Raw genomic sequence first — 21,080 nt, 5'->3', positions numbered from 1 at the left:
GCAGGCCTCTCGGCCACATGGGCAATCATTGACGGGCGATAATTAAATTGTCGATTGCAACTCTTGCCGTTGTCAACCCCTTCTCTTTCCAGCGTGGTGACTAAACATGGGGGATCGATAGGTTGTGAGCAGAGGTCATTGAGGGACAGAGGTAGCACTATCATGTGTATTCCTGTGGTGCCTGCTTGGGGAAAGTGCATGCACGACCAGCAGTGTGTCCTATTTTGAATTGTTGCCACTTCCCTGGCCACTTTCCAATATGTGTTTTCACCCTTCTTTGGGGCCTTATTCTGGGGTTGTGGCGTGAGTATGTATTCGATGCATGGTATGTAGTTCCTTTCGCCACCGGCCGCGCCAGGGGTCCAGACGCTGCACCGGACCTGCATAGTCATGCCTTTCTCTAGGCGCGTGCGTGTTTGTAGCTTAAAATCAGGGGTTCCCCATTTGTATCCTGGTTGGGCCAAGGTCTCAATGCTAGCTCGCCCGTCTTCCCGGAACTCTCGTTGCTTTTGTAGTACCATGCCAACGCGTCCAGGCCCTGCCGACAGTGCTAGCCATTTTACGCTTACCCAATTTGTGTGCAGGGCTTTCTGTTCGAAACATGGTAGTGATACTCTTTGTCCCCATGTTACGGTGAGGTGTCGGGTTTCGTTTTCGCATCTATTGGAATCGGAGTTTCCCCTAGCTGCCGTCGCTATCAATAGTATTGTACCTATGATTAGGCCCATCCTTACTGTGTTCTGGGGGTGTGGTGTCTGGTGCTTGTATGGCCAACTTACAGTGCGTGGCGTGGATCCACGAAGTCTTGCCCTCGCAAAAGACTGCCGTTGGTGTAGTCAGCAACACCTGGACTGGTCCCTTCCACCTTGGTTCCAAGGCGTTCTTGCAGGTGAAGTGCTCCACGAACACCTGGTCTTTTTCCTCTGGTGGAACACCTGATCCACAAGTCTCCTGGGAGCGCCTGGTCTACAGGTCTCCAATTTCCTAATCCACTTTTTTCCAAGTGGATCCAATTTTATTCAATATTCAATTTTTCAATTCAATCCCATTTAATCCAGTCCAATTCAAATTAAATTCCATCCTTCTCTCAGCATCCCATTACCTGTTTCCAACATCAATAAAAATAAAATTATAAAATTAATAAAAAATCAATCATCTCAACTCTCAAATCGAATCAAAAAATAAAAATAAACGAAAATTACTTCAGTGAGAGTTTCAACTAGAATTAACACAAACAAACCACCATTAACCTCCATTAACACAAACAAACCACCATTAACCTCCATTAACCTCCCCCTATTATTTATTTATTTTCACGAATAAACAAATAATAGAAATAACCTGGTCTACTTCCAATTTCAATTCTGGTCAGTTCTGGTGTCTGGTCACACACAATGTTTTCCTCACCCACTGTGATTCGCTCAAAATAGATTCTCACTGTTATGTCTGAAATTCGTCTCATGAAAACCCATTCAAGAGTCCGGTGTGACAGACAGCCAAACACATAGACACGCCGAAGACCCCAGGGTACCCATCAAACTAGCTTGTCCGCAGATCCACAACACAGCGAAACATGTAACTTTACTAAAATAATCACTTACTCATAACTAATACTCATACCACTAATTACTCATAATAGCTCATAATTACTTATGTAATTACTCATACCAATACTTACTTAAAATAATGTAATATCCCAATCTTCACCCTTTATGCAAATCGAAGCACCCCGGACAACCCACAACCAATATCAACCACTGTAGCCGCCTTCCCCTCCAGGCAGCCACACACAGCCACATACATCTCCATCCACGTCACACAAGACGACAGCCAACTAGTGTGTCCACCACACAGAAACCTTTGGAAATGCAACAACCGAACTCCCAGACAACCAACAACAAAACCCAATCCATCTCCATGGCTCATCAAGCAGTTCCAACTTAATCCAGCTTCACATACCGATTTCCCCAAAAACTCGTGAAACTTCACCCCCATTCTGGAAAAACCCTGGACTAAACCCTGACACCCTAAATAACTTCAGACCCATCTCCAATCTACCCTTTCTGTCAAAAATTTTGGAACGTGCTGTGGCCACTCAACTCAAACATCACCACTCTGCCAATAACCTGTATGAAACATCCCAATCCGGATTCTGCTCCAGCCACAGTACTGAAACTGCTCTCCTCAAAATCACCAGCGACCTTTTCTCTCCTCTGATGCCGGCAACCTCAACATTTTCATCCTCCTCACCTCAACGCCTCTTTTGACATCATCTATCACGCCATCCTCCTCACCCTGTTTAGACCAGCTTGTGCCTATTAAACCCAAATTAGTTCACCCCCAAGCTTCACATGGACCACCTACTACTCTCAAATTATCCACTCTGGCTCCGGAATCCCAAAAGCACTCTTCTCTACAATAAACAAACTAAATAAACAAACTTTACAACGTGAACAAACTCCTCAGCTCCCTGGATACCACCACCTTGCTCCACACACCTGTTGGTGCACACCTGTGCACTCACACCTGGTGCCACCTGCACCCTCCTTCCTTCCTGGACCATTCATCCAAAGCAAAATTGACAGCATCTACAACAGCTTAATCACCACAATTCACTCCCCCTTAAGGTGTCCCCCAAGGTTCAGTTCTTGGCCCCTCCTCTTCGTCCTGTACCTATCCCCCCTTGGTCACTTAATCCGTCATGCACCATAGCCAATGCACCATGGTCTCCAATTCCACTGCTTCACCGATGACATCCAGCTTTTTCATCTCCACCAAATCGTGCTCCACCACCACCCACTCTATCCTGACAAACTGCCTAACTGAAATAAAATTCTAGCTTCAGATCAGCTTCCTCGAACTTAACTACGCTAAATCTGAATTAATCTTCATTCCCCCCAACATCGATGGTTTCCCAGTATCCACATCCGGAATCTTGGCATCATCATTGACCAAAACCCTCTCCTTTGAAAAATACACTAAACAGATCATAAAGACCTTAAACCTTAATCATAAAAACTGAAAAATGCTTCGCCATGGAATAGTCCACCACTCATGTAAATAATCATAAGAGTTCTGTGAAACATCTCCATCTTTAAAACTTAGCCAACCAAATTTAAACCACATGTTTTCCCCCCAAAAACAAGTCACATTCTTTGTATATTGCCAACATTGTTCATCGTTTAAGTATCATCCAGACCTAAATTTTTATAAACCATCAACTTGTAGATGCATTTATTTATATCCCATTAACCCAAGAACTCTCAATTGCTTGGTTATATTTTAGTAATGTCATATATCCATATTTCTTTTCCAAATTGTTCCTGATATACACATTAATCCCATCTGTCTTCGTTTCCAGATCAACTCAAATCAGGAAATCAACACAAATCCTTATTACCTCCAATCAATTCAAAATTAAATCAACAATTCAAAACCAGATCGGATCAGCGATCAGAAATCACTTTTCCAATCAACACATTCCAAGCAACAATTCATTCAAAGACCAAGCTTAAAAACACAACTCTCATCTTACTGTGACAAATAAGCAACCAACCTACTTCACACTAAAACAAATAACTTTTCATCACCCCTTTCTTCTCCACCGCCTCTTACACTTAAACAGATCATAATTACTCACTCATACACTGTTGCCCATCACCCAGTTGCCCCAGACCCAAACACAGGTTTGAAATCCCAGTAGGTTGTTCTTCAATCCCAACCATCATGTGATCCCAACATCTCTCCATTTATTTCGTTCCTCATGGGGTTGGTGTTTTATGGCCTTTACCTCTTACCCAATCACACTGCACATTATTCCCCGTCCTTGATGGATAATTTTACATCCAGATGGGCACAGCATCCCATTTTTGGCGACCCAGCCCTAAAACAAGCCCTTGGACTCCTTGCAGGCTGGACCAAAACCCCCGGACCTGCCTCCATGGAACAATGACGCCTAAGCACTCAATTAGCCCTCCCAGTACCAAAGACTTACAATCAGACCGACAGACAGACAAATAACAGAGGCATGTCGCCAGCCCCAGCACAGGACATCCCCTTTCCGGGCAGGTACAATATAATCCACCGCATCGAAATGCCAATTTCTATCCGGGGCCTCGCAAAGCCAAAATCCATGCATGCGTGCTCCATCATGCAACCCGATCTGTACTCGGTGCGCCCGGCGCCCCCTATACTCAGTGAGTTATAATAACCACAATATCTCTGGCACCCAACTCGTGATACCACAATTTAATCCACGTTACTTGCATCTCTTCATCCTCACAAATGTCCTCCGTTTAACGTGACTCAAATCCATCTCAAATCCCCACCGCTCGGCCCGGTTAAATTAAATTCCAAGCGTACTGTATTCTCTGTCCACTAATTATGTACATGATTTTGGTTTTACCCACAATATAATGTCCCGATATTCTCCCCAGATTTAGGTTCTATATCCTGTCGTTAAAGCAACACCCTGTAGACTGACTCCGCCTGTCGTTCTTCCAAGGTTAGTGAATTACCTCTGACCTTTCCCTTGCATATCTTGAACAAAGGTCAACTAAACTTTAAAAGGTCAAACTTCGAATTGGGGTAACCAGCGCTTTATTATCCCACAAGTAATGCAAGTCCGGCGACAATGGACAAATGACCATTAATGTGGCTCTACATAGCATAATGCTAACTTCTACGAATCCAACAACCGTCACACTTCGTCCAAGGACCTTCCGTACGAGGCGTGCTTCACAATGCCCATCGCACATCCTTCCTCGTTCGCACAACGCTTCATCAACGCACCTCCTCGCGTCCACACCTTGGCACAAGCCACACCACATACCGACAGTTGAAACCTCGATATTCCTCTTTCCTCGGATCAGCGTTCTGTTGAAAACGTGACATTTCTGCTCAAATTATTGAATTTCCAAATACTCTCCCTGCAGCGCCCGTGAGGCAGCTTGTCCCACATTATCTGCCTCCAGACCCATATGCGTTTTAATAACTTAACCTTATCAGCATCGTTCGCCAGCATACCCTTTGTCCGGCGCATCGATCATCCCAAATGCTTCGATGCATCTTCCAGCCGCCACTCCGCACTGTACCTTACTGTATGAACAAGACTTCCTGTTGGAACTTGACTCCGGAAATTAATTACTCTGTCTTGAAATCGTTTATTTTAGCCATCTTAAATAAATCCATCCATCTATCCATCTTATAAATCCATCTTAAATAAAAATCCATCTTATAAGTAACGTATTCGTCCTGTGACATTGCCTGGCATATATGTCGCAGCCGGCCACTATTCCGACATGGCTCATGACTCATGTCTAATTCTGACAAGAAGATGAAGGATGAAGGACATGACATGAAGAAGAAGATTCTGACAAGATACTGACATGTGAACGTCCGACATCCAGCAAAGTCGAAATGACCCACAATGCATTTGGGCACACACTTCCTCTGAGAGTGGGCGAGTTATCGCCGGCACTCTGAGCAACCTCATCGCACCCGACCCCAAAATGCACTATATGACACCAATTTCAAAGGTGAGCTGCCTCAGCGATACATCCCACACATACAATCCACAATATCTGCCATTGAATGAACTCTTCAATTCAAGTAAAACACACATATTGATTCGAATTCTGCAACCATCTCCAAGAAACCGCTTCATATCAACAGTAGATCGACAAGGGCACTCCGGGTGCTTTCCTGACCCGATTTATATCAATTCGCTTCCCAAACAACTCCCAAACAGATGAAAATCCGGACTCAGTTCAGGACCTCGCCTGTTCTCTCGGATAGACGTTAAAATGGACATTCCCGGCCTGAATTTCCCCCAAGTCGAGCAGATCGCTTACAAAGTTTCACACCGAAACCCTCTGCTTTGCACATGACACACAGACAAACACATTGGCCAGACACACACGTCAATTAACATCCCAATATACATTCATTCCTCATTCATATACGAGTGAGTCTCCCATTCTTCGCGCGAAACTCAGATCGACTCAAATCATGCCTCCCTCCAGCCACTCCCAAACAATCTTTGCTCATTCATGTTACGTCTCTCATTCAAGGAAAAGGATTGTTGGGGCTGGTTGGACGGGGGGTGGGTTGAGGTGGAAAGGGGAGGCAGGGCGGGGGGTGTTGGGGTGTTGCCTAGAGCCCCGGGGCTGAGCTCAGGTCTTGGGGGGGGGGTTGGGGGCATGGTGGCTACCTCCCCTTTCGCGGGGTCTTGGTCCGGATTATGGACGAGCGGCATTAGCCGCTGATTTGCTTGCTTAACTACCTCCTTAATTGTTTCACCTGGCCCATTTCCTGTGAGCTTATTTATTTTCTCTTGTCCACCAGGTCCTGGCCTGCTTTATCTGGACCTCTTGTCTAGAACTTCCTGGCTTGACCTCGTAGTTGTCACTACCTTCTTGTCAAACCTATGGTACCTGCGCATTTCCCTTTTCCTGGCCATGTCCCTTTGGCCTTCTAAGTTAACCTATGGCCTTTTATCTAAGTTTAGCCACAGCCCTTCGTTCCCTGGCATGCAATGGCATACCCCATCTTGTCTCTGGGCTGTTCCTTCCTGGAAAAATCTTGGCCACCTGGTTTCAACCTATATGGCTGTCCGACCTCATTTTCCCCTCCTGGTGCTAACTGTAACTTTAAGCTTACTGTTAAGTCCTTACTGGTTTATCCTTACTTGTTTATCCTGGCTTTAACAAAGCTACGTCATTCTGAGGCCTAAATGAGCCTCTACTTACAATTTCTGTTCGAGTGCAGACAGCGGGGAAGACAAGGAGACTGAACCCGCTCGAAGGAGGAAGGTACGAATTTGGAATAATAGCCCTCTGATATAAAACAACTCCCACCTTAATCAAATCAGCGTGCCGGCGCCGGCCTCAGGTCAGCCTTCCTCCTGTCCCTCGGGCTCCGTTTCCCGTCCTCCGCGTCTGTTGACACCCCACTCCTGGTACCATCTGTGAAGAATCAGCTCTTCGTTTGCAAAAGAAGTCCACAAATAGCCTGAAAAATGGCGCAGCTTTATTAATAAACCAACTTATACGGATCCGGAGGAGACCGACGTCTACAGCAATCTACAGCAAGAACATGCCACGTCAAGCCTTCCTGAAAACACATTGATTCCCAGTCCATTTATATAGGGACACGTTTTATCAGGAAATCTCCGAGGGAACAAACAACACTGGGAGAGGTTCCTCCCACCGTTATAATTCGGGGGAGTCAGCCTTTCCTTTATCATTTGGACCAATTGTTTTTCTGGGCTCCGAGAAAACAGAACTGTAACTCACAAAGAGAAGAGTGTATGCTTAGCCAAACAAACCCATATATTTTATGGGTTTGTGTACATGAGTAATCCAAAGCATGTTTATACAGAGTCATGCGTTGCTGAGATTAAAACAAAATATATATGGTTAACGATCATGTCATTCTACTAGCATTACGCTAAAACAAGCGCATGTGGGCGTGGTTTTACGACCAGCCTCGAAAAAAGCACACGTATACAATCTGTTCAGCATGACCTCATTTTAAGCTTTTCCTCATCCAAAACTAAAACGAAGCAAAAACCCTTTATTTACTTTATGAAATAGCATTTTTAGACATCATATAAATCATAACACATTAACACCCAACGTCTATAACTGAACTTTAGGCAATAACAAATCTACTACTTGACATATATATATATATATATATATGTATATATATATATATATGTATGTATATATATATATGTATATATATATATATATGTATATATATATATATATATATATATATATATATATATATATATCTGTATATATATATATATATATATATGTATATATATATATATATATATATATATCTGTATATATATATATATATATATCTGTATATATATATATATATCTGTATATATATATATATATCTGTATATATATATATATATCTGTATATATATATATATATATCTGTATATATATATATATATCTGTATATATATTGTTACAGACACGACTTTGATGTTAAGGTGGGCCGAGCGGAATGGCCGTCGTGTCCGCACAAATTACCCGATTATACTCGACGTTGACGGAGCCGCGCTACGCTGGATCAATAAAGGAAAAGAAGACACCCGGCTGGATTATAATGACAGACACCAATGTTTCGATTCTCAATTATATTCGTACGGAAAGGTTAGATTACAGGGGCTAGAGGTATATCACAGGAAGACAGGCACTTAGACACACTCTTATATTGACCCCGGACAGACGACAGATAAACGGGACAACGGCTGACTCACACGGGGGTTGATGGCAGGGAAAGGCAGGTATCGGTGGCTCCAGGTGCGCCTGGGCTCGGGGCAGAATCCACACGGTTCGGTCCGGTCCAAAGATGCGGGGAGGTCACAGCGCTCGGAGGGGACGTTCTTTCTCAGGCGGGTCTTTCTCTCTCAGCGATCGCAGGCAACGTTCTTTCTCAGGCGGGGCGCCTCTGACTCAGCGCGCGCAGGTACTTCTTTCTCCAGCTGGGGGCGCATCTCACGTCACGTCCGCTAAGTCGCCACGTATATCCGGCGGGGAGTGACACGCCCTCGGCTCGTTAGCTCCGCCCCAGATGGAATCGGTCCGCCCTTCTGATTGGGTGCGGGGGGGTTACCAGGCTCCGCCCTTGACGAGGAGCTGACAGCCAGCCCCTCTGGTAACCCCGTGGAGCGCCGAGCCGGTGTGAGGACGCATCCTCCCCGCGCCGCCGCGCCGCCCCCATCTCCTCTGTTGTTGTAGTTATAGTTGTGGAAGAAGATGGAAGGAGGTATGGAAGATGGAAGGAGGTATGGGAAAGGTCCTAAACTCACTACTGATGCCATATAATCACATTCTGGTGCAACGAAGAGTCATAATTAATGGAAACGAGGCCTTAACTGACATAGACTAAGAATAACTAGCAAGATGTCCGAAAGTTGTCTACGTGTGGTGCGGTGGACCTGGGCACGACATTTAATGGGGGAATAAGGGGAAGGTCGGCTCTACTGATTGTTGTTTACAGACAATGGGACTAGGGAATGGGGGATTGGGGATAGTTGGGGAGTATTGGGGAAAATAGGGGAATATTTACAAGCGGATATGGAGGCCAAATTCCATATTCGCAACATTGCACCCTTCTCTACCCTCGGGGCGTCCCGACCCGATAAATTTTTACCTACTTTAGTGTGGCACGCAATGTAGTTCCCTCTACTATTAACTCTACCCTGAGTGCGACAGTTTTACAGATATTCACGAATGAGTAAATATGTCCCCCTGCGACGTTGCACCCTTCTCCTCACAGAAACACACCCACAGGATAACCGAATCCGGAAAGAATTCTCAAACTAAACATACAGCCGGTAGGGAGCATTATTTACACGACTACGCTGCTATTTACACTACGATCCAGGACCTGTTTTTGGAGGAACACATGCAGATGTTATGCATAGAGAGAGCGCGCTTGCCAGCATCGATACACCAACCCACGAGTGCTCTGTGGCCGACGGCCTTTAATAACGTGCAGAGCACCCTTCCCGAGCATCAAAAGCACCACCCCACCACCAATCGGTGCAGTCACCATTGTTCATTGGAATAAAAATAAATTCGACAACCCCTAACCCTGCAGGTGTCTCTTGCTCTTCTTGTGGTGCACTTGGTGTTAACTAAAAGTGGTTCACCTGTATGGCATAGGTGCCACGTTGACCCATAGGTCCATCCCCGGGTGGTGCTTGGCCGCAAACGAACTGCGGTCCATTGTGGGTGGCCACAAACATTGCGGTCCATATGGTGTATCGATCCCGGCAGCAAACAGCGAAAGTGCAGGCCCACAACTGCGCAGCCAGCACCTCTCTCTCCTCTCTCTCTACCCCAAAGCCAGATCCTCGGAGGCGGGAGACAAAAGAAGCAGACAAGTGAGTAAGGTGGTAAGGGCGCAAAAGTGCACGCAATATAAGGTAATGCACACTGGGGGCACATGGGAACCAGGTGAGACAGGTACGTTCCTATCGTACGCCCCCCCCCCCCACCAGGTAACCTACATGGCCCCTCCCTTACCCCTTACTGTATCCACACAACACAACACTACCCATAAACATCTACTTTACAAATCAACAAACATCCCTACTGTCTTCCCCGTTCCTCCCATATACCAAATTCGTCTTCTCTCCCTCCTAACCAATCAAATTTGCCATTTTCAACTCTCATCAAAATTTGCCATCTCCAACTGAACATCAAAATTTGCCATTACCAATTCATCATCAGTCCCTCCTAGGGAGGGAGAGATGGAATCACCCCAATGTCTCATCCACGTCGTGATGCGTCTCACAAATCCACACAGCGATTCATCTCCTGCAACAAAACAAAGAAAACACAGGTGTGGAGTCATCATCATCACCACAGGTAAGTGGCTGCGTATGGTGCGACAGGTTCATCAATCCTAACTATTTCCTAAATGACTTTAACAACTTTACACTACCCGGGGTCTTTCTCCGGCCAAACCATTGGCCCTCTTACACTATGGGTTCTAAAAACCAATTCCCATTGGCCAAACTGTGGTGCTCTTCAATTTGGGGTCTCACTCCCCCGATTCATCTCCCGGTGCCCTCGTACAATTTCTGGGCTGCGACGTGTACCTCTCCCAGTGGGTCTACCCACCTGCACACCTCCACCACTGCAGTTGCCTCCGAGCTTACCTGCTCCTTACCCTAACCTAACTACCAGGGGAAGGCCCTCTGGCACTCTCCCCACTCGGTGCCCTCTCTGGCACTGGGCTACCCGGGTCCATCCTCCGGATCCTCGGGCCCCATCCCCAACTCTACCGGCTCCCAGAGCCCACCTGCGGCCTCACCTGGCCGACATCCTCACAGTGGTGGAGTGCCCAACCAACTACACACACTAACAGGCTACACGCCCAGCCATTTCCACAACACTAATGCACCCATCCATGTACCATTCTTTCACCCGCACCACAAATGCCAATATCCAACCACAATTTACCTGTACCCTCTACCTAACACTTACACTACCCGCCCCGGGTATCCGTGAAAGGGGTCCACTCTTCCCCCATCCACACCTTCGCACCATGCACACCACTCCGTACCACTCACTCCAACTCTCTCCACACACCTGTACTTGCACACCTGTGCTCTCACACCTGGTGCCACCTGCACCCTTCTCTCCCCAAGCGCATTCGCGCTGATCCACAACACTCACTACTCATACACTGCTCCACACACCTGTCCAGTTGCACACCTGTGCAATCACACCTGTTCAATTCTCACACACACAGCATCATCTCAGCTAACTACTCCCTTCTGAAACTTGCGCTTCCCAGTCGTCCCTTTAAACTATTGCGCTCCCACGTCATTATCATCCATACTAATCTACCTGCGTCCCCACTACAGGTATCAGTCACTAACTAAACTTAACGTTACCTAATGTCATCTTCGCTAGATCCCTATCAATATAACCTAACCCACCCGGGCTAGTTTTCACTGCCATCAACCCCATAAGCTATTGCTCCTTTGCCCCCGCATGGGAAGGATGGTGGATTTGCCATCCCACCACATCGGGGGTCTCTCACTACCAATTTTGCACATCAAATTTCAACAAATTAAAAATTTGCCAATCACTGCCCATCATCTGCCAATCACTACTGCCAATCCCTTGCCAATCATCAAATTTTGTTTTTCTCCAATTTTGGGTCCAAAACACTAACCTCGTCACCCAGTCGACTCACTAATACCTCTCGGTGCGCCAATCCCTGTCCAAAGCCCGGCTTCGTAAAGCCAAGCAATGGATGCTGGTTGTTTTGTGCCAGCGGCTGGATGCGTCCGGCACTCGGTGCAGGGACGGGGGCTTACCCGTGCCGAGATCCCACACACCACCTCGGCGTGGAGCCATCCAATGTCCCGATCTCGACCTGCCGGCACGTCTCAACAAAACGCGGTCGCCATAACGACCCTTCCTATCGGGCTGCCCGCTCCGCCTCGTGGAGCACGGACGCGGCCGTTCAAAGCGAGGCCCAGTACGCACCGAGGGCCCGATTCGGCTATAAGTCGTTCTAAACTCTACCCCGGTCACCGTTGATGCTTCACCTGGGCGCTTGCACCCCGCAGCCCGTTCCTTGCTCACACATCCAGCCGTGCCCATGCTCCTCGTACCTTTCCTTACACACCCAGGTACACCCATTCCACTCACAGCCTTGGTCACACACCTGACCACCGAACACTTTGGCACACATTCGTTGCTCGCACACCTCACCAAAACACCTCTTCGCGCCCCTCCTCAGTCACCTCCTCTGTGACAATCACAGGTGTGCCCTCATTCACACACCCAACCACGTGCCTCACCACCAACTCCAGCGTGCATTCCCACTCACGCTCTACCATTCCAGGTGTGCATCCTTCCATCCCAGGTGTACATCCTCTCTCACCTGTCACAACTAACTCACGCTCCATGTCACTCTCACTACTCTCACCTCCATTCTTGACAGCGCACTCACCTTTACTCTTGACAGCGCACTCTTTCCTCGTGCACCTGTCCGTCACACACCTTTCTCGCGCACACTCTCCCGTTACACCCTCTGTAACACTCACCACAGGTGGACACTCTTCCTTACTTCTGACAGCGCACTCTTTCCTCATGCACCTGTCCGTCACACACCTTTCTCGCGCACACTCTCCCATTACACCCTCTGTAACACTCACCACAGGTGGACACTCTTCCTTACTTCTGACAGCGCACTCTTTCCTCATGCACCTGTCCGTCACACACCTTTCTCGCGCACACTCTCCCGTTACACCCTCTGTAACACTCACCACAGGTGGACACTCTTCCTTACTTCTGACAGCGCACTCTTTCCTCATGCACCTGTCCGTCACACACCTTTCTCGCGCACACTCTCCCGTTACACCCTCTGTAACACTCACCACAGGTGGACACTCTTCCTTACTTCTGACAGCGCACTCTTTCCCCATGCACCTGTCCGTCACACACCTTTCTCGCGCACACTCTTGCGCACACTCTCCCGTCACACCCTCTGTAACACTCACCACCCCGCGCTTCCATGTGCCCCCTCGCACACGCGCTACGACCGACTCACTCTCGCCAGCACCCTCACTCCTTGGCACACACTTTTTCCTCACACACCCCAGTCGGACTTTCTTGCACACCTCCTTTTTCGCACACCAGACCTGTCGCACACTTCACCAACGGCCTCTCACGAACACCCGGGTCTATCTCGACCCCCAAGCTTCTTAAATCCCCTGGCGCATCATACGCACGACCATATTGGTCACCACTTACACCGGGTCCTCTTCCTCTTCGCTTCTCCTCCATCACCTGCGAATCCCTCATCCGGTTAATGAGCACATCATCACGATCCAAACACAGACTTTGGACCAATTCTTTTATCTCCTCTTTTATCTCTTTGTTATCCTCTCTCCGTCGCTTCTTAGTTTCGCTCACCCCTTCTTCCACTTCTTCTAATTTCTGCTTCACCTCTTTTATGTCCCGGTACGTCTCCTCAAGCTCATCCTCTAAGGCTACCTTGACCGTTTCCATGTGCGTCCTCACCTGCCGGTCCTTCGTCTCCATTACCTCTACCACCTCGTCCAACCTCGTTGTCAGTCCCTCTCGTACCATCTGACATTCCCTCTTCGTCGCTATCAAGTCGTTTTTTATGTCGTTTTGTGTCGCTTTTAAACCTCCCAATACCGCAGTGTTCCTTTGAACCTGCTCCGTTAGTCCTTTTTGTCCCTCCGTCAGCTGTTCCACCTCCTGCGTCAGGACCTCTATGCCCCCTTGTAACTTTACAGTCCCCTTTCTCACCTCCTTCTCCATGTGCTCCTTACAGTGCCTCACCTCCTCGCGCACTCCTCCGACCTCCTCACTCACTCCTCTTCTGATCTCCTCTCCCATCACTTGCATCTCCTGCCCAGATGCCACCCTCATCTGCTCCATTTCCTCCCTGTGAGCATCCAGTTTGGTTTCTACCCCCATTCTGACCCCCTCTATCTGCTGCCCCATTTGTTTAACTTCCCTTTCCGCTTGGTCCCTCATGTCCCTCAATTTGCCTTCCATGGTGTTTTCTAACCCCTCTAACCCTTTTTGCATCCCTTCCATTTGATTCTCTTGAGCGGCCATTCTGTTTTCTACCCCCGTTAACCCCTCCTGTATTTCCCCTAATCTATCGTCTAATTTCCCAAATTTCATGTCTAATCCCTTAAAATTATTGTCTAATCCCTTAAAATTATTGTCTAATCCCTCACTGGTACCCCTCGCTTCGTCCCTCATTACCCCCATTTCGTTTCCCATTACCCCCAATTGGTTTCCCATTACCCCCAATTGCTCACTCCGAGCATCTATCCGTTTCCCCATTACCCCTATTTGCTCACTATTCTTTTCCATAAGGGCCGTCATTTGCATCATAAATTGCTCCATGAGGGCCTGCATTTGGGCCATCCCTCCCACTTGTGCAGCGGGTGCGGCCGCCGTAGCTATGTGCGAGGCGCCATTTCGCGCGTCTGCTACCCCCGCTGTTTCGCTCTCCTCACGTGTCTCAATTTGGTCCTGGACCGACCCTGCTTCACTCTTCCCTACCGGACCCCAGCCGTCTTGATCCGCCATAGCGCGACTTTCAAAATTCGAGTTTCGTAACACAAATCCAAATTTTGCTGTTATAATTTCGTCGAGCGCAGTAACCGCGGGACCGCGCTCCGGATCGATTTTGTCGAGCGCAGTACGCGCTCCGAATCGATTTTCCCTCCCAAAATTTGGGCCTAACTAATTTAGTCCCGGGTCCGAATCTCACTCCTCGACACCAATTGTTACAGACACGACTTTGATGTTAAGGTGGGCCGAGCGGAATGGCCGTCGTGTCCGCACAAATTACCCGATTATACTCGACGTTGACGGAGCCGCGCTACGCTGGATCAATAAAGGAAAAGAAGACACCCGGCTGGATTATAATGACAGACACCAATGTTTCGATTCTCAATTATATTCGTACGGAAAGGTTAGATTACAGGGGCTAGAGGTATATCACAGGAAGACAGGCACTTAGACACACTCTTATATTGACCCCGGACAGACGACAGATAAACGGGACAACGGCTGACTCACACGGGGGTTGATGGCAGGGAAAGGCAGGTATCGGTGGCTCCAGGTGCGCCTGGGCTCGGGGCAGAATCCACACGGTTCGGTCCGGTCCAAAGATGCGGGGAGGTCACAGCGCTCGGAGGGGACGTTCTTTCTCAGGCGGGTCTTTCTCTCTCAGCGATCGCAGGCAACGTTCTTTCTCAGGCGGGGCGCCTCTGACTCAGCGCGCGCAGGTACTTCTTTCTCCAGCTGGGGGCGCATCTCACGTCACGTCCGCTAAGTCGCCACGTATATCCGGCGGGGAGTGACACGCCCTCGGCTCGTTAGCTCCGCCCCAGATGGAATCGGTCCGCCCTTCTGATTGGGTGCGGGGGGGTTACCAGGCTCCGCCCTTGACGAGGAGCTGACAGCCAGCCCCTCTGGTAACCCCGTGGAGCGCCGAGCCGGTGTGAGGACGCATCCTCCCCCGCGCCGCCGCGCCGCCCCCATCTCCTCTGTTGTTGTAGTTATAGTTGTGGAAGAAGATGGAAGGAGGTATGGAAGATGGAAGGAGGTATGGGAAAGGTCCTAAACTCACTACTGATGCCATATAATCACATTCTGGTGCAACGAAGAGTCATAATTAATGGAAACGAGGCCTTAACTGACATAGACTAAGAATAGAAAATCCTCTCTATCTCTTTGCTGATGACTCCACTCTCTGCCGCTCCATTCCTCTTCCCTCAGATCGGCAGTCTGCTGCCTCCTCACTCTCTGAAGACCTGGACAAAATCACAGACTGGTCAAACAAGTGGAACATGTCTTTCAATCCTGACAAATCTCACACTCTTACTATGTCTCTCCGAAAAGATCGACTGGACAACCCTCCCATCTACTTTCTCAACAATCCTCTCCAAGAAGTTCTGTCGCTCAAGATTTTGGGTCTCACTATCTGCCATGATCTTTCTTGGGAAAACCACATTTCCAAGCTGGCCTCCAAAGCCAGTCGCCGACTGGGCATCCTCCGTCGTGCGAAGTCCTTCCTCGGCACACCTGAGCTCCTCACCACATACAAGGCTTTCATCCGCAGCTCAATGGAATACTGTTCTCCCCTATGGGCCGGTGCTCCTGCCTCACACCTAGCTCGGCTTCACGCTGTTGAAACCAAAGCTTTCAGAATTATTGGAATCTCCCGCGATGAAGCTATCTCTGAGGGCCTTTCACTCACTCACCGCAGGCAGGTAGGTGGTCTTTCTGTCTTCTACCGACTCCTCTCCGGCCTTGCACCCCCAGCTCTCTCTGTGCTCTGTCCCCCAAATATTCCTACAGGTCGCACAAGATCTGCCAGCAACCCTCTGATGGTTAAACTGCCGAAATCTCGGCTCTCTGCTCACCTTCACTCTTTCATTCCTCTTTTCTCCCGCCTCTGGAACAAACTCCCTCACTCCCTTCAATCCCACTCCTCCCTCCAGGTCTTTAAAACAGCTGTTCACCACCATCTCTTATCTTCCCCCATCCAAAACCTTGAACTTTTCTACCCCCGCTAATTCACCCCAGATCCACCTTGTTTGAAATTCCAACTTCTTTCCTGGAAGTCCTGGCAGTGTCCATATGTTTTATACCTCTCCCACCGCCCCCTTCCCACGCCCCCCCCCCCCAAAGCCCTCGCCCTCTCTCAGATCTCTCGATGTCTCCATGTCTCTCGGTCCCTGCTCTCAAATGTTGTGTTTGTGTCCTTCCCCCTCTCTCCCCATCTTGTCTACCGCTCCCTATGTTATATGTTTTATGTGTCGGTTTGTCTTTCTGTGTGATTAATGTTCGCTCTTTCACGAGCCTCGACCTTGTATACAAAAAAAAAAAAAAAAAAAAAAAAAAAAAAAAAAAATAACTAGCAAGATGTCCGAAAGTTGTCTACGTGTGGTGCGGTGGACCTGGGCACGACATTTAATGGGGGAATAAGGGGAAGGTCGGCTCTACTGATTGTTGTTTACAGACAATGGGACTAGGGAATGGGGGATTGGGGAAGTTGGGGAGTATTGGGGAAAATAGGGGAATATTTACAAGCGGATATGGAGGCCAAATTCCATATTCGCAACAATATATATATATATATATATATATATATATATATATATATATATATATATATATATATACACATACATATATATATACATACATATATATACATACATACATATATATACATATATACATACATACATATATATACATACATACATATATATACATACATACATATATATACATATATACATACATACATATATATACATATATATACATATATATACACATATATATACATATATAATATATATACATATATATACATATATACATATATATACATATATATACATATATACACATATATATACATATATATACACCACCAGTCAAAAGTTTTAGAACACCTCAATTTTTCCAGTTTTTATTAAAATTTAAGCAATTCAAGTCCAGTGAATAACCTGAAATGGTACAACGGAAAGCATTAAACTTGTTGAGGTTAAAAAAAAAGTTTAGGTTAGCAAAAACGGGAAAATAATGTAAATTGCACAGTTATATTATTAAAAAAGGCCTTCTTCAGGGAACAAGTAATGGGTTAACAACTTACAGCTGTTCTGCAGCAATGTAAGTAAATTAAGCCTTGAAAGTTGATGCAAACAATTCCTACAGGTGTCCCAACCTCTGCTGATTACTTGATTACAAACCCCCTGTCTGTATAAAAGCAGTATTGGAACAGACTGTTATTACACCCTCTGAAGCATTATTTGGACAATATTGCACTGCAGGAAGTAGTATATTGGAAACTGGAGGAAACTCTGACAGGAAGAGGTCTGGCAGACCCAAAGCCACAACAGAATCAGAAGACAAGTTTCTGAGAGTCAACAGCTTGCGTGATAGGCGGCTCACAGGACAACAGCTTCAAGCACAGCTTAAGACTGGTCGAAGTAAGCAAGTCTCAGTTTCAACTGTGAAGAGAAGACTTAGAGCTGCAGGTTTGACAGGTCGAGTGGAAGTAAGAAAGCCATTGCTAAGATGGCAAAATAAGAAAAAGAGGCTTGCCTGGGCCATGAAGCACCGCCAGTGGACTACTGAAGACTGGAAGAAGGTCTTATGGACCGATGAATCAAAATTTGAAATCTTTGGTTCATCACGCAGGGTTTTTGTACGCTGTCAAGTCGGCGAAAGGATGGTTCCTCAGTGTCAAACATGAGGAGGAAGCGTGATGGTCCGGGGCTCTTTTGCTGGATCCAGAGTCGGCGACTTGCACAGAGTGACTGCCACCCTGAACCAAAAGGGCTACCACAGCATTTTGCAGCGCCATGCAATACCCTCTGGTATACGCCTAGTTGGTCAGGGGGTTCATCCTACAGCAAGATAATGACCCTAAACACACCTCCAGGCTATGTCAAAACTACCTTCGAGGAAAAGAACAAGACGGTGGGCTTCAAATCATGGAATGGCCAGCACAGTCTCCAGACTTAAACCCCATCGAGCTGGTTTGGGATGAACTGGACAGAAGGGTGAAAGCAAAGCAACCTACAACTGCAACATATTTGTGGGAACTTCTGCAACAGTGGTGGGAAGAACTTCCCGAACAATATTTGATTTCCATTGCAGAAAGAATGCCACGAGTGTGTTCAGCGGTTATATCTGCAAAAGGTGGCTACTTTGCGGAGTCAAAAATTGAAATTAAATTTTGTTAAACAAAATGATTCTATGATTTCTTTTTTTATCTCCAATTGTTTATTTGTTCTATGCTTAATTTCAGAGTACATTGAGACATTAAACTGCGTAAATTTCAATAAAAACGATAAATTGAGGTGTTCTAAAACTTTTGACCGGTAGTATGTTTATATATATATATATATATTATTTCCATGTGTAAATATGCAAGATGTTGTACTCGTATAAACAAGGCTTTTCCAGTGAGAACATTTTAACAGTAAATTTCGCACCTTTTTGAAAAGCTAATGGGTAAATGCTGTTGTAATTTGCCCAGAAACTACATTCCTGCAACAACCACACGTTGTCCAACACCAGAGACCCACAGGCTCCTGCTGTAATGGAATTAATTGCGTTTTGAGGTTTATTTCATAATTTCAAGGCCTCTGTGATGATAAAGCATCTTTATTCCAAGCACTAAGCTTCGTCATCAAAGCCAAATGCACCGCTCGATGGAATGCTAACTGTGGTAACTCAGATGCAAAATCATCAGGATGCATTGGAGGAATCACGTCGTGGCGCCTCATGCAATTTAAACACCTTTGTCATCCATTGCAATTAAGAATGGAGATGGAAGCAAACTACTTTTACGGATTGGATTGGCAAGGTGATGGCAGATTGACGTCTTTCTCTATTTTTTATGCAAGACCTTTCGTTTCGTTGCTGTTCGCCGCCACGCCGAGCTCACGTCTGCCATCCGTAAATCGATAGTTTGCCAATCACACTAGCCACACAGAGCCCCTGTGTGGCTACAAGTGTGGCAGGTGTCCCCCAAGTGTGGCAACAAGGCTGGCTCTGCCACCTGACAAGGTGTCCCCCAAGCTGCACCTGATCCACACAATCGCGATTTTTGACAAAGGAGAAGGAAAACAAATTAAAACACACAAACAGTCCTGCTTTTTTCCTTTTCTTGTTTTTGTTTTTCTTCCAGTATACTTTATCAACCTGTTTAGCAAACGTTTTGTGCTTTGGAGAAAGTTTTGTGCTTTCGTCCACACTTCCTCCAAAGTATTGCTCATCTCATTTTTGTTTTTTTCCAGATGTGCATTAAAGTCGGGTGGCATTTGGATTCTTCGGCAGAAGCCAGCAACGCCAACCGAAGTTCTTCGTTCTTCCTCTGCCTCGCAGTACTTTCTTGGCCCAATGTTTACCTTAATAGAATTGAAGCACAGCCTGCGTGCCTCCAAGAATGAGCCAACATGTCGGGAAATTGGACACGCCTTAGCTTGTGGAGTCAACACACGTCAGTTTGTCCCGAACTGGCCTTGTCCTTTCTGGCCTTTTCTACTTGTGTGTTTTTATTTAGGAATACCGCGAGCGAAAACAAGGTAAATTTCTTACATATTTCACTTTTCGAATTATTCTTATTGCGGTATGTTTGACATATTTATTTGCTACTTTTATTTCTCTTTCTGTGTTTTTGGGATGAGGAACATGGAGCTCGACAGCGAGACACGCGTTCAAATGAATGCTCTCGCTTTGGAATGGTTTCTTATATTGTGCCCAAGTTTCTTACCGACTAATAAATAAATCGTTAATTGTAAGTCTGTTATTTTACTGCCAACCGCTTTTGGACCTTTGCGCTCCGATGTCACCGGTCGATACACTTGGTTTTGATGTACGGACGTCTGTTGCGAAGATTCTGCTTTTACGAAATATAAATCGATTTTAATTCTGCACTGGTTTTCTTTCTTCAGCCACCGTCGAAGGCAAGCCAACGTGAATGAAATGCTTATTTTGCAATTTAATTGCATCAGTCCAACAACGTTCTTCTTCTTCTTTTTTATTATGCAGCACAAGGCTGCTGGGTAGCATCGTTGGCTGAGGCTGTGACAGCTGTGATTCTGATACAATGCCTTCTGTAGGTGAGAGCAGCAATTTCTAATTTGTCATCGTGCTGGCGATAGCTTGTTCCGCGAAGGACACCGTGGGATCTTTAACATCCACCAACTAATGTTGGCGGACGAGCTGCCCAGCTTATCATCCATCCAACGGACGGCACACGCATTGACGAATTACCCCATTTGTGAAACACCAGGATACAACAAACATAACAGGCATTTTAAGGCCATTTTCCCTGCAAGAGTGGGGGTTAGCCTTGTGGTCCCCATGACAATCTTCTCCATTTTGCCCTATTTTCTGCATCTCCCCTTGTTAACCCCCTTGCCCGCATTTCTTCTTCGACCATCTTTAGCCAAGTCTTTCTCGGTCTTCCCCGTCCTCTACTTCCTTCTACAT

General features: G+C 46.7%; 1 protein-coding gene across 4 annotated transcripts in view; it reads left to right on the top strand.

Moving 5' to 3' along the window:
• Positions 1-20,519, top strand: part of LOC137439215 (huntingtin-interacting protein 1) — a 425,088-nt gene extending 404,569 nt beyond the window's left edge. For all 4 annotated transcript variants that reach the window (XM_078768130.1, XM_078768129.1, XM_078768132.1 and 1 more), the window contains exon 32: positions 19,883-20,519. In XM_078768130.1, the coding sequence (XP_078624256.1) occupies positions 19,883-19,893 (11 nt within the window). In that variant the 3' untranslated portion in view covers positions 19,894-20,519. The remainder of the gene's footprint in view (positions 1-19,882) is intronic.
• The last annotated feature ends 561 nt before the right edge of the window (positions 20,520-21,080 follow it).

This window comes from Myxine glutinosa, chromosome 14, assembly GCF_964187855.1.
Source record: "Myxine glutinosa chromosome 14, kmMyxGlut1.1, whole genome shotgun sequence".
NCBI lineage: Eukaryota > Metazoa > Chordata > Myxini > Myxiniformes > Myxinidae > Myxine > Myxine glutinosa.
This window is presented reverse-complemented; position numbering and strand designations above follow the sequence as displayed.